The sequence below is a fragment of the Oxyura jamaicensis genome, chromosome 2 (assembly GCF_011077185.1).
Source record: "Oxyura jamaicensis isolate SHBP4307 breed ruddy duck chromosome 2, BPBGC_Ojam_1.0, whole genome shotgun sequence".
Lineage (NCBI taxonomy): Eukaryota > Metazoa > Chordata > Aves > Anseriformes > Anatidae > Oxyura > Oxyura jamaicensis.
In genome coordinates this window covers 85,715,535-85,730,179 of record NC_048894.1, presented here as the reverse complement: position 1 = coordinate 85,730,179, position 14,645 = coordinate 85,715,535, and the positions used below count along the sequence as shown (strand labels likewise).

The 14,645-nt window shown below is 37.4% G+C and overlaps 1 protein-coding gene across 1 annotated transcript in view; it reads right to left on the bottom strand.

The window, feature by feature from the left end:
* ABCA13 (ATP binding cassette subfamily A member 13) overlaps positions 1 to 14,645 on the bottom strand; it is a 195,658-nt gene that overhangs the window by 68,168 nt on the left and 112,845 nt on the right. Inside the window, exons 42-46 of the mRNA XM_035318461.1 lie at positions 4,820 to 5,066; positions 3,846 to 3,935; positions 2,991 to 3,063; positions 1,170 to 1,288; positions 702 to 789 (exon numbers count right to left, since the gene is read on the bottom strand). Of these exons, the coding sequence (XP_035174352.1) occupies positions 702 to 789; positions 1,170 to 1,288; positions 2,991 to 3,063; positions 3,846 to 3,935; positions 4,820 to 5,066 (617 nt within the window). The remainder of the gene's footprint in view (positions 1 to 701; positions 790 to 1,169; positions 1,289 to 2,990; positions 3,064 to 3,845; positions 3,936 to 4,819; positions 5,067 to 14,645) is intronic.

Genomic DNA, 14,645 nt, shown 5'->3' with positions numbered 1-14,645 from the left:
TGTCCCTGGCTCTTGGGGAAGCTCCAGACAGAAAACAATGGCTACGTGTAGCTTTACAAGACAGAATGATCCACTGTCAGAAGAGATTCGGATTTCACAATCTGACTAATTTCAGCAAGGTGCAAGTTTCTCTGGGATAAAAAGAGGGAAGTTGCTCATATTTGAAAAGAGAATTATAAATGCAAGGTAGTACACTTGTCATGCAGAAGTAATATTCCCAGAAACTATATCTTGATTTTTAAGGGTTTTTCATCTTAAGGATAAGAGGGGAAAAAAATACAGAAAGAAATGTAGCAAAGAAAAGCATTTATTGCAGAAATGAAACAAGCATCAATAACAATTAATTTCTGAGAAGTTCAATGGACATTTTTCAGTTCTGACATTAACTTTTTGTAGAAAACAAACAAATAGAGAAGAAGATTTGAACTACCTAAAAAAAAAATTAAAGGTGAGCTCTGACTTTGAAAACGGTTCACAAGAAAACAACAGAAACTGTATCATTCAATTCATTTAATTTTTTTTCAGAACACAAGGGAATAGTTATATAATTATGAACAAAGAAATGGACTACACTAGTGAGAGAGTTTTTCTCCCAGTTTTTAAATGCAAGGATTTCATATAATGATTTATTATTTGCCAATTGCAATGAAGTCTGGAGACTGAAGAGGTAGTACATACATACACACACATGCAACCCTTACCTTAGCCAGAGGCTTAGATTTGATCTTATTCAATTTTTGTTCTTGAAATGCAGAGACTTTCCTCCCTCCAAAAGACCAACCACCATATCTGTTAACAGACAATAAGGTAATAGCATGCCTTAAGCTCTGTCTTCCTTAGCATTTTTTTCTTGCAGTAATAAAGTGGAAATATCTATATTAACACTATATTTTTCAGCTGAACTCACTGCATGGCAAGAAGAGACAGTGTATACCTGGAAGCAATTATCATGCAGCTGCTGGAGGAAGCTCTGAGAAGTCACCATGGACGGGACTCCATGTTGCGTTAGCCTGGCCGTACACCTTAATAACATCCAATAAAGGCAACTGCCCCTTACACACCCAGTAACACAGACATGTGATTTGGATTAGGAAGGACTGTTTTGTTTGCTTGTTGTTTGTTTTATATATATACATAAGGAATACACGACACAGACATTTTAGGGTTACCTTGCTTTGTTGGAAGACCTCACTAAATATTCTTCCACAAGGAATCCTGAAAGATTATACAGAATATGTCCTTTCTTATTCTTCACATAGAGAACAGAGGTGTTGAAACTCGGACACATCTGGAAAACAGTATAACATAAAATATTTAATACATAAAATAAGTACAGGGCTCCTTAAAAGCCAGTGGCACTACATTTAGCCATTTTTTAAAAAAATTGCACATAGTTTTTACAGCATTGCTTGTCAATTGGATTTGCTTCTTTCAGCTTTGATAACTTTGCAATAAATTATGTGTGGTTTTATGTTTATAAGGCATCTCAAATAATTGTAGCTGTCACCTACACGAGAACCACCTTTGATTTCTCTTGCAACCCTGTAAGTCATTTCTGAAAACATCAAAACTTAAAAAATAAGTTTAGAATGTTTTATAGCATTGAAAAAGGCAACAAGACTTCTATTCAATTCTTGTTCCTGAAAAGAAACAAAAAAAAAGCACTACATGAATCTGAATGAAAACAAAATTTTGATTTGTGCAATATGCTTCTAAAAGTTTCACTGAGGGACTTCAGTAGAGAAAAAGGGAAGATGTTTTCTAGCAATTCAGTGGGACATTCTCACAACCAAAGAAAAAGAGACGGGTACTATAAGATACCTGGGAAACCTCATTAAGTATAATTAAGTATATAATATAAAGTATATCATTAAGTATATAATGCATAAACCTTAAAATTTGTAATGCTAATTTGACATCTCAACCATCCACAAGCTAAAATTCACTCTTTAGCGAAGACATTCTGGTTTACCTTAGCTCACAAATAAAATTTTTATCTTCATTGTCAAGTGACTTCTCTCCTTTGAACTTCCACAGTTAATGGGCCGCTCCCTGAGCTTGAGTTTCCATTGCCACTTTATTTAAGCTTCTTGTATTCTAAGTATCTTTCTATAGTACTAGAAGAAAACTTGTTCCTTGCCCAGAAAAAAAAAGTAGTTCCCCCTTCCACATTTCCCAAAATTATATTGCTATATTTCAGATGCAACTCTTACTGTAAATAACTTGTCTCTTTCATAAAGATATAAATAGTTGATGCAATAGTCACATACAGGCAAATAAATTAGTCAGTTCAGACTCAGTTTCCCGTTTACTACTCAACCTAAGAATAAGTCAGCTGGAAAACTCACCAGTCAAGGAGGTCAGAAGTTCATTATATTTTTAAAATCCGTTCTTTCCTGAAGAGCTGTTTTATTTTCAGATATACAGTCCAATGCAAAAATAAACTCTAACAATAAAGTCTTAGCCAGATGTAGATTCCCTGGTAGCTTGCCCTTCCCTTTGGGAGTAGGTAGTCTACCACATAATCAAGTTTTATCCTTGTTTTATCTGACTGTTTTTTAAGCAATGTCCTATATCAGGTTTAAAGTTCCATCTGCTGGAAAGAGTTCAGCTGTATTTGATTCCTTTTACTTCAGGTCAATCTATAGCCTTCTCTGGTATGTATATATACATGCACACACACACACACGGACATATATATATATGCAAGTATATATATGCAAGTATATATATGCAGGTATATATATGCTTATATATATGTATGTGTGTGCGTGCATCCTCTTTCACTGAAGACTTCAAAATATGTAAGCCAAACATTAAATGAAACAAAGAAATAGCAGAAAAAAAAAAAAAAAAAAAAAAAAAAACGTGCTCTGAGGGTTTACTTCCTCATCTTTCTCCACCTCTTCAAAAAGAATAGTCAAAGTATTATATAACACACACACACCATTTTTACATAAATGCATACACATGCTTATACATGGACATACCTCCTGTTCAGACACACATCTACATGAATCCTGGGGTGAAGAAGCTTCCATCTGCCAACATGAATTATTTTTTCTAATGGGAATAAACATAATGATAGACACTGCCATTATGAGAAAGGAGTAGTATATGACTCTACAGAAGAAATCCACAGAGTAACAAGTACATCTGTAATCTTGAGCAAGTTAGTATTTTATCACAGTGGCAGCTGTGTCTGAAGGTATATCAGTTTTGTTCATTTGAATCAAGGTGGATTCACAACAAATATTTACGTGAGTAAAGCAACAAATGAGCCTTTGTGTTTGCATCAGTAAGTTAACTAAAGCATGGTAGCCATTTTGTACTCCTCACTTTGGACACCTGGAATTCTTCCTACCATTGTAATTACTGTCTAACCTACATTCATATGGACAACAGACTTGATCAAAAAACTCCTGAAATAAATTGGAAAGCTGTCACTAAATTCTAAGGGATTAAGGTCAGACCTTTAACAATAAAGCCTACTTACATATTCTACCTAGATACTAGCTCCTTCATCAAAGAGGATTTGACATTAACCTCACACTGCCAATAAAAGTCTAAGATAGTTCACACTACATAGCAAAATATATTGATTTTACCACTTCTTTACAACATTTGTTTTTATCTATTATTTTACCTTCTTTTTTTAAGTATATACATTCAGCAAAATGTGTTCCTAGTCTCAACTTAAGGCTAATTAATTTTTACTCTTACACTTCATGGAAAATATGCTAGATTTATTGATTTCTTCACTACTGTCATAGTCTCCATTTCAAATTAGCAGCAAGTGTTCAATCAGTATAGAGAATTTTGAAGTAGTTACATTATATAGTTACCCTTGTTTAGAATGCATGCACGTGTGGTCCCAGTCAAAGAAATATCTCAGTAGAATCTGAGAAAGGTTTCCTAGGTTATCATCTTCAGTGCTGTTCAAAGTGGGCCACGGCATCGGTGCGTGAAAAGGGGAAAGAAACACAAACAAGTTACAATGTCTAGTTCTATTAACTTTAAGCCTCATGATTCTACATGCTTACCAAGAAATTAAAGAACTATCAGATCCATGCATAGGAAACATACCAAAGCAACAAAATGATCTCATTTCAAAAACTGCTTGCAAACATGTAAAGAAACCTCAATACAAACATGCATTCCTAGCAGCACATTTTAGGTGATCTATGTTTCATTTACAAATTTAAACATCATTGCATTATCTTCATGAAGGTATCTGGATATTTGTCCAGTAGATAAAACAACCTGTGTGATATGCACTTGATACAGAATAATTCAGAGATGACGTATAAGTACTGTAGATAGAAAGCTATAATACAAAATAGTCTAGTTGGTTTCAAAGCTTAAAAAAAATAGAAAGTGGAGGTTCAGTTAGAAGGGCACCCGGCTTTCTCAGTGCACTATGGCACTGTCAAAGCTGAGAAATTTTGAGAAAATTACTTCAGACCTAATCAACTAAATAAGTTGAAGCGTGCATATGCTTGTTTAAATGCACTTAGGCATTTACATATAAATGGTCATGACTTGTATGGAAACAGATTGCCCAATCCAAACTGCTCCAAAATCTTTGTCCTTTCCTCCAGCAAATCCTTTGCACAATGCTTTTCCATTTTTATGTCCCCCTCATAATAATCTATTAAAATGTGCTAAACAACTGGAACACAAACAGCTGTTGTACAAAAAAAAAAAAAAAAAAAAAAAAAAAAAAAAACTATTATAAGAAATATTCATTAAAATATGAGAACTCAAGGGTAAAGATCCCAGAACCTTTGATACTGATCAAGATTGATGAGCCCCGTACCTAAAGAAGGATTCTGCATTCTTGTAAAGTCTTGGTGTCAGCTTGAGAGAAGGATAATCAATAGCCAGCGGCTTCACGCTAAACAAGGCCATTGCCAGTGCAACAAAGACGACGGGCAGCAGTATGTTTGACAGACTTCCTCTCCAGTCTCGCCTGGCATGGTGAAACCTCTTCATCAGAATGGCAACTATTTGTGCAAGAACAAGACTGGCTCCACACACATGTGAGGCCCCTGTAAGTGAGATATCTGTTCGGCAAAACCAACCAAAACAAAACAAACTTCTGACAAACAAGGCAAATCAATTTAACCTTGCTTGTATTACATTTTCAAATATAGAACACAATGCCTTTTTGACAGAAAAGCAAAACTAAAAATTTATAGTATTCTCCTGGCTGAAGCAGTACAAACCTCTCCCCACACACCATTATAAATAATTAGCTCTGCCTACAAAGGGAAAACAGATCTTCAGCCAAGTTGTAGCTCCCTGTACGCAGCTAAAGGAGCTACAGGGGTCAGAGGTCTTTGTATTGGCACAACCATGTCTTGCATTGCCACTTTTGCCCCTAGATAAATGACTCACAAACATGGCCTGTATTAGCACCAAGTTCGTAAACCACTCTGACTGAAATCAGTGGCAACTTTTCCACTGGATTTCAACATGACATCTTCAGAGTATGTAACAGAGAATCATAGAAGAGGTGGATTCTCATAAAAACATTCCCTTCATTCTAGTGCCCAGAGAGGACTGCTAATAGTTATTAATGTGCTCGTCAAAGCAATTTTCATAATCCCAGCTCATGGGCTGTCCCTCATATTCCCATGGGAGTGTTTCCGCAGAGTTTTAACATCTCAACAAACACACACTTTCCTGATATACTCTACCTGAATTTCATTTTGTTGCTCTTTGTTAAACACTTGTGAGAAACACCAATCCCTTTGCCTCCATTTTAGATCCCAGTGCCTTTTAGGTATGTGCAGGCTATTACCACCACCTCCTGTGGCCTTGCCAAACTGAAGATACCTTCAGCCTCTTTTCCTCCTTAGAGTATGGCAGTCTCCCATGGATTTATTACCACAGGTATTTGCACGGTAGCAAGACTAAAGAGACTGTTTATCATAGTGCTCAAAGACATACCATATTTTATGATCCCTTGTGATTTGCCTCTTACTGCCTTCTGTTCTATGTACTGAGACAACTATAAACAGCATTTCCAAGTTACATTTTAACAACTGCTTGTACGAGAACCTTCACATAACTTCAAATTAACTGCCCTTCACTTTGCACTGTTTCTTCTGGTTTACTAAAATTTTAATCCCAGAAGACAGGGCTGTGGGATAAAAGAGGGGAGGAGATGGCAGAAAAGACAAGCTGAATTTCCAACAGAGTAGCCATTGAACAATGCAGCTCAAATTCTGTGCTCTGTAACAACCAGTATGTGGACTGTAAAGTTACGATTTCTTATATTAAAAATTACATGTGCTTTTTATGGAAGATTTTAATCATACATCAAGTAGACCATGTCATGGGAAATGGCAGCTTCTAGGGTTTGGGCTTACAGAAGAGGAGGAAGTTAAGTGACATAACAGTGATATCTTGTGAATTTCCCAACACAAAGACTTCTGGAAAAGATAAAGATCGCATCCACCTTCAAGATAAGCAAAAAGGAGGATCCTGGTAAATAAATGCTGGTCAGCCTCAGTCTCTGGGAGTCTCTCCAGCCAAGGAACAGTTGGTTACTGATGCTGTCCATCAGAGCCAATGGTGGGCAAAACACTGGCTGACAGCTCTGGTTAGCGCATGCATGTGCACACAGCCACACTGGGTGAAGGCCCGCACTGTTCAGAGGTGACTGTGAGGCTCAGCACTGGGATAAAGGACACCTTCCAGCAGGATTGGTGGACAGAGTCAGTTCAGCAGCAGCACCCAGGGGCAGAGGGTCACTTCTCAGGAAAAAAAAAAAAAAAAAAAAAAAAAAGATGGAGCACAGGAAACTCTGAGTCAATAAATATATGAGGAAAAAAAATTCTGTCATGGAGACCAACAAATCTCAGGATCAGGCGGGACAAGACCCTGAATAACCTGCTCTAATTTGACCTGCTTTGAGTAGGTGGTTGGACAAGATAAACCCCAAATGTTTCTTCAGACCTTAATAGCTTCTGTTTCATTCAGATTTCAGTTACTTCTAAGTAATTAATTTTGCTTTTATTCCTGTAAGATAAAACAGTATTTATTCTTTTAATTCTGCAACTGAATGGCTTTTTGTTATTTTGTTTTTTTTTTGGTTTGTTTATTGTTTTCTTTTCCTACAGATTCCCATAGAACAGAAATTCTGTCTGTAAGCACTTCTAATCACAGCTGTATCTTACTAAATTGACAGCTGGTAGAAATGGGATTTAGGATTTTGGTCCATTGTGGAGAAAAAAGCTACAAAATTCAGATCCTGGTCCAGTATTGAAGTGCCCCAATCAAGAACATTTGGGGTTTGGAACTTGGCTTTTCTATAATTTAGGTAGTAGCAGAAGACAATCTTAGTAAAAGAAGAAATTCTTTTTTAAGCAAACTTCTTATGAATGTATTAAGCTTTTTGAATTATTATAGTGAGATTTTCAACAGTTGACTCAATACAGAAATTGAGACACATGCAAGCAGAACAATTTGCAAGGGATGGGAGTATTTAGAATAAATGAGATCCTGTAAGCTTTTCCAGCTGAGCATCCCTGTAATTGTAAAATATACTATCTCTCATTTATCAAAGCAGTGAAATGCCGGGAAAGGACAGAGAAGCGGTATAGAATGAAATATCTGCCATAGTCCTAGACCTGTTCACAGATTATAAGCTTGAAATGTGAGTGAAAAATGCTTCAAAATATTTGCCCCCTTGAAGCTCTGAAAGAGGACTATAACAATTATTTTATGGGGGCAGAAAGGGAAAACAAAGTTATCATTCATGTTATTTCTTGACAAATGGAACAGAGAGAAATGATAACAAATTAATTCAGATTTCAATAGGAAGAGAAACTGTTGCCCTGAATAAAAACAATGGTTCATTTTGTACAACATCCTGACTTTTACTCAGTATTTCTAAAGCTCGCCAACCAAGATATATCACAAGAAGATACATTATATTAAAAACATTTATTTGCCTAAGGCATTTTTTTTCCTTTTAAAAATGATTGTCTTTTCTAAGAAAGTATGTATTTATTATTTCTATTTATCCACAAGGAAGGTGTCAAATGTCTTTCTGAATCAAATTTCAATCTTTGTGACCTTAAATTCTGTCATTCTACTGTGTTTCAAGTTAAAAAAACAAAACAAAACAAAAAAACACCTTGTTCATCTGTTTTGAATTTATTCTGTTTGATGGAACTGGATACGCTCCTAAATCTTGCTCTGGGGAGATAGATTACAGAAGTTCCCAGTCTATCTTCTGCATAAACAATCTCAAGCTCTCAGTATCCTCTTATAAAAATCTTTATAGTCCTAATCAACCTCCACCACTTGCCTCAAGGCCCCTTATATTACTGCTGTATCAGTCTTGAGACATACTATGTTCAACACTGCTGCCTAGCACAAGTGGAAGCACTACTGATTTATACAATAGCATTATGCATTCTTGTACTGATCACTTGTGTTTTCTAGGCATCGTACAATTTTGTTTGGCTGTATCCCAATATAACTTTTGAGATTCCATAATCCCAATTTAACTTTTGAGATTCCACAGGTATCAAATCACTTGGAAAAAGAAAAACTTGAATAGTATTTATGCATACACCTGACATTTAACCTCTCATGTTCAATAATCCTATATGCAGTATCTTCTTTACTTTTAACTAGAACCTACAAAATTATGTTTTGCTTTATAAAGCATGTAAGTAATTTACTACTATAAATGAAGTACATATTTATGGGAACAATTTCTGATTACAACTGGTAATCATAGAGTCTAGAAGACTAGAACAAGACCAGCTGACCTCTCTGTTATGAAATCAATTTTTATGCAGAAAGCTTATGAAAATATTCTCATTAATAATTTAGATCATAAAATTAAAAATCTGACCCAAATGTTAGAAGCTGTCTTTCTTGAATTATGATTGCAATTAAATGCAAGGAGTGCAATTATGTTCACAATTAAATTGTACTTCCCAAGCAACCGGACTCTCCTTTATATTTTGGGAAAGATTCTTGGTGCTTTCTAACTCTTATACTTAATATCAGGGAAACAGAATATTAGTCCTAAAATGTCAGAACAAAGATTCTGAAAATCCTTACCTATAGACTGCTCTAGTGGTAGAACCAAAAATTAAAAATTCAACTTCACATTCTGGGTCCTGGACTTATGAATGAGTCTTGGTGGGCCTGAATATCATTAAGACAGAATAACAGAGCTCTAGGTACCTGCAGAGCTCATCAGTAAAATTAACATATTTTAAAGCCAAAGCACAGTTTTCTGTCACTAAACAATCTTGTAAAGAATCCCCTTCACAACTCAAATCTCCCAGGTTTCTTCAAGCCAGGCAGTTGACTGATCAGAGAATTTCCTTCTTTTATCAAACACATTATTATTGCTTAAGATGCCACGTTTAATATTTTAGCATAGCGTAGGGCACTGAGAGAACAACATGAAGTACACAACTGATTTATGATGGAAATCCAAGAAAGAACCAATATAACCAGAAAAATATATTGAAAAACATATTGAATATTCTCACCTGCATCCCCCCCACCCTCCTCCCACCCCCAGTTCAAACCCACAACCCAAAAAAACATCTTCAGATAAGGACATCCTCAGAAAAGGGTTCTGCAGGAGGATCTGGATAAGATGGACTGATGGGCTGAGGCCAACTGTATGAAGTTCAACAAGTCCAGGTGCTGGGTCCTGCACCTGGGGCACAACAACCCCAAGCAGTGCTACAGGATGGGAGATGAGTGGTTAGAAAGCTGCCTGGCAGAGAAGAACCTGGGAGCATTGGTTGATAGTTGGCTGAATATGAGCCAGCAGTGTGCTCAGGTGGCCAAGAAGGCCAACAGCATCCTGGCTTGCATAAGAAACAGTGTGGCCAGCAGGGCTAGGGAAGTGATTGTCCCCCTGTGAGGCCGCACCCTGAGTACTGTGTTCAGTTTTGGTCCCCTCGCTACAAGGACATTGAGGTGCTCGAGCGAGTCCACAGAAGGGCAACAAAGCTGGTGTGGGATCTTGAGAATAAGTCTTATGAGGAGCGGCTGAGGGAGCTGGGATTGTTCAGCCTAGAGAAGAGGAAGCTCAGGGGTGACCTTATCGCACTGTGGTGTTTGTTGTTGTTGTTTTAACAAACTAGAGACAGAGGTGAATCCAAGCAACAACATTTGATCCTGGATATCACTGTTTGCATCTGGGATTTTGATTCAGGTTTGTTGCAAGTAGAAAACACGTCATACAGACTCACATAAGGCACATAATTAAATGGCAATAGAAAATACATTGCTAATATCAGTAGAGAAAAGGAAAGAAGAGAAAAAAAAAAAAAAAAAAAAAAAAAACAGAGGTATAGTGGGTTTTGTCCATTCCCTTCACAATTTTTTTTTATTTTATTGTTTCACAAGGCGTTATTATTATCTGAAAAATATATAGTGCAAGGCAATACATGCCAAAATGTTAGTTTTTTGATACTAACTGAATTACCATTATCTAGATTATCAAAAGCTCCTTAAATTGATATACTACCATTGCTGACACAGGTTAATCTATTAGAGGTGAAAATATGCAGTCACACCTTTGACATCACAGGCATCTCTACAGCATGAGTACTCCAAAAATATTAATTCCCACTGCCTCACCTCCTCAAGATTTTACAGATTACTAAGTGAACTTTGAAGAGAGTCCATCTGAGTCCACCTCCTCCTACAGCAGTCCAGCATCAGTGAGTCCATTTCAATTTTCATTTATTCCCTCTTCTACCAAATAACATGGTATGTAGTTACTATACAAGCATGAGCAAGAAAAACTGATAGAAGCCAAGACGTGAAGTGAACAGAGTACAGAGTTGGGAAACGTTCATCCCATCTTTAGACTTGAGTGATTCAGAGCACATAACAGCTGAAGTTCCCTACTTAACCACTGAAATGAAGCAAATTGGAGCACATTAAGAAAGAACAGAAGGCACACTGTTACACAGAAATGATTCACGAAAGAAAGAAGCAAAGACAACCTGAATGAAATCAACAATGGAAGAATTTTAGAAGCTGCATACCTTTCCTATCATAATATAAAATATAAGAAATGTTTTATAATGGTACACTTGCAAATATCTACAAAATAATCATTACAGGAGATTCCTAGCGTAAATAAGAATCCAACTCAATGTTTCCTTATTCTTTTCAGGCATGCTGGAGCCTCATCCACATTCAGAACACCATCCTTTAATTTCAGCTCTTTTATCAAGAACTTGTGCTTTTTTAAACTTAGAACATACTATTGCCTGCATTACATAGACACTTAGCTGAGCACTGTTATATGAAAGCTAAATACTTCTTAGCAATTATACAAATCGGTTGCAAACTAAACATAAGATTGAAATTTTCCCTTCCTGTACATCTTCAGACATTTATGACAATTTATAGTATGCATGTTATATTTCTATTATTAGAAGTATTAATTATTAATTAAGGTATCTGTAACACCCAAACAAGATACAAAGAAGGTAAGCCAGCCTCTTAAATTCACATATAACAGATACTGCAATATACTTAGCATTTTCTGATGGTCTTCACTTTCTCACTTTCTACTTAATGCAAGAATACCCGGGCTCATACCACTGCAAAAATCCATTAAGCTTTCTCATCACTCATACCAAAATAACAGACAAAGTATAAAAGTATACCTCACAAAGTATAAATGTCACACCATGCAACAACACCTCGTGTGGTAATAGATAAGAATTTTAGAACAGATGTGTATCACGTTCACCATGTATTTTAAGGGAAAACTTGGGGAAGCAAGAGTCCGATTGACATTTAGCTGGTAAATACGGTAGCTAAAAAGTCAGTAAACTAAGTTCTCTGCTTTAACGTATGGACCTTGCTTATAAATCTTACCCTCCCAACCTATAAGCCTGTTTTATCTACTCATTGCATTCAGCCTTAAAAGTAGACTGCAAGCTGTCAAAGGAAGTGAGAATCTGCTTTTTATTACTATTAGTCCACAGGGTGTCTGGAACAACAGGACTTGACTTTAGATTGGGTTTCCAAGGTACCACTGCTAGTATAATCAACCATAATAGCCACCACAAAAGCTAGGAAAAAAAAACACCCTAGTTTCTGCTGAAGTGTTACCTGATGTCAAAATACCACTTGTTATTTTTGCCAGTACCAAAATGAATAAGCATGTACCCATAAAAGCAACTCATCTGAGCATATAGTCATTTTGGATTGTAACACTTAGTGAGTGGTAAAAGCACCTACTTCAATTATTAAATAGAATTTGTGTAGAATACTTTTATAGTACAGAATACTTTATTTCTTCCCCTTTTCCAATCAGAAGCATGCAACTGTTGCAAGAGTGTAAAGAAATGGTAAACAATGGTGTTGCCTACCTAACTATTATCTTGCAAACCCCAAAAAGAATCAAAAAGGGGTTATTGCACATAGAACCAAGGGCCATCTAAACTAGTATGGTCTTGATGGAGAACATAGTGGTGAATGCACTGCTCCCATCATTCACTTTTGAGATAATTTCCTTTTCCTTTTAGAAGCTGTATTGGGTTAATGCAGCAAGGGTTTTGTTGGTTTTGGTTTGGTTTGTTGTTTTTTTGTTTGTTTGTTTGTTTGTTTTGGGGGGTGGGGGGAGAGGGCAGTGCAGGAGCACCCTCTGTGAGAAGAATCCAGCAGCTGCCCCATATTAGATGAGGTCCAGTTTCAGCTGACTCCAAAGGGGTCACCACTGGCCATAGCTGAGCCAATAAACAATGTTGTTTGTACCTCTGTGAAAACATTTTAAGAAAAAAAAAAAAAAAAAAAAAAAAAAAAAAAAAGCACTGCTATGGAACAGCAGCTGGGAGAGGAGTGAGAAGCATCCCTGCAGCCCCCAAGGTGAGTGCAGCAGGAGGGCAGGAGGTGCTCTAGATTTGGCCTGGAGGAGGCTGCAGCCCATGGAGAGCCCACACAGGAGCAGGGCCTGGGCCGGAGCTGCAGCCTGTGGAGAGGAACCCACGCAGGAGCAGGGGGTCTGGGGGGAGCTGTTGCCCATGGGGGACCCGTGCTGGAGCAGTTTGCTCCTGGGGGATGGACCCCGTGGTACGGAGCCATGTGGGAGCAGTTCTTGAAGAGCTGCTGCCTGTTGACAGCCCCTGCAGGCCCAGTTCAGGAAGGACGGCATCCTGTGGGAGGGACCCCACGGGGAGCAGGGGCAGGGAGTGACCCTGCAGGGGAGGGAGCAGCAGAGATGAAGCCTTAGGGACTGACTGCAGCCCCCATTCCCCATTCCCCTGCACCACTTAGGGAGAGGAGGTGGAAGAGGGTTGATGGGGGGAGGGTCCCTTTAGTTTGTTTTCTCTGTTTCACACTTCTCTAGCTTATTAGTAATAGGTAATAAATTTCTCTAATCTCCCTACACTGAGTCTGTTTTGCCCATGACAATAACGTTTGAGTGATCTTCATGTCCTTATCTTAACCCTTGAGCCCTTTTCATCATATTTTCTCCCCCTTTCCTCTGAGAAGGGGGAATAAGAGACCAGTTGTGGTGGAGTTCAGTTCTCCTTCTGAGTAAAACCACCATAGAAGTGTAAATCAACACTCAGAAAGCTAAACTAAACCATCCAATCCATGCCTCTAGACTAAGGTAATGGCATTTTAAGATTGATTCCAATTTAAACAATAGGGCTACAACCCACAGTCATTCTGCTGTGCTTGGTGAAGGGTCACCAGCCCTGGAGGTATTCAAAAGATGTGTAGATATGATGCTTAGGGACATAGTTTAGTGGTAGAATTCACAGTGCTATGTTAATGGATTGATTGATAATCTTAGAGGTCTTTTTCAACCTAAATGAGTCTATGACTCTATGATTCTATGACTTAGTGAAAGAGCAGAAAAAAGGCACAAGCTGAATGTTCTCTCTACCTCAGCATAAAACATTAAATTCAAGCTTTAATACTAAATCTTACATACAAGTATTTTCAAATTTGACAGATTAAATATAGCAAGGATCGAGGGTACTAAATATTTGAACCTGGTGTTTTCAAATACTTCACACTGGTAACTCGCTTCCTAGCAAGGGGTTATTTATGCTGTGGCTGTCCAGTTTTGTAGTGCAGATGAATTTTATTATGCAGCTGCTCAGTTTGCAGTTAGCGGCCTTTGTAGGCAAAACTTTGGAGTCAGCGTGTAAAGCACTCTGGAACAAGTCTCCTGGAATTGCTCAAAGAGAGCTGACAAGAAATGGAGCAAGCTTTTTAAGCAGGACCAGGATGTCACCTCAAAAGACAAGGGTGACACTTAGCCAATTTAACTTTTACAACTTAGGCAAGAACTAGCTTACTGTGAACAAAGTACTTGGTCTAATGTATTGCATCATCCATAATTAAGAATATCTTAGATGCTATCTCTACTGGAGTTATTCTATTAACAATAAAATCATATCAGAATTTTTGCAGGGAAAAAATTCCAAACCGAAAGATGATTGAGTTTTGGAAGAGGCTTGTTTTATTCAGACCCACAGCTATAGCAAACAATTGAAAAATGTATTTGATGAATAGTCTCTGTCCTCAGGCATCCTGGTAACTCATAAATAGTGGTATTAAACTGCTACAGGGATCTTGATTAACAGAGCCAACTGTTTCATTTTTTTTTTTTT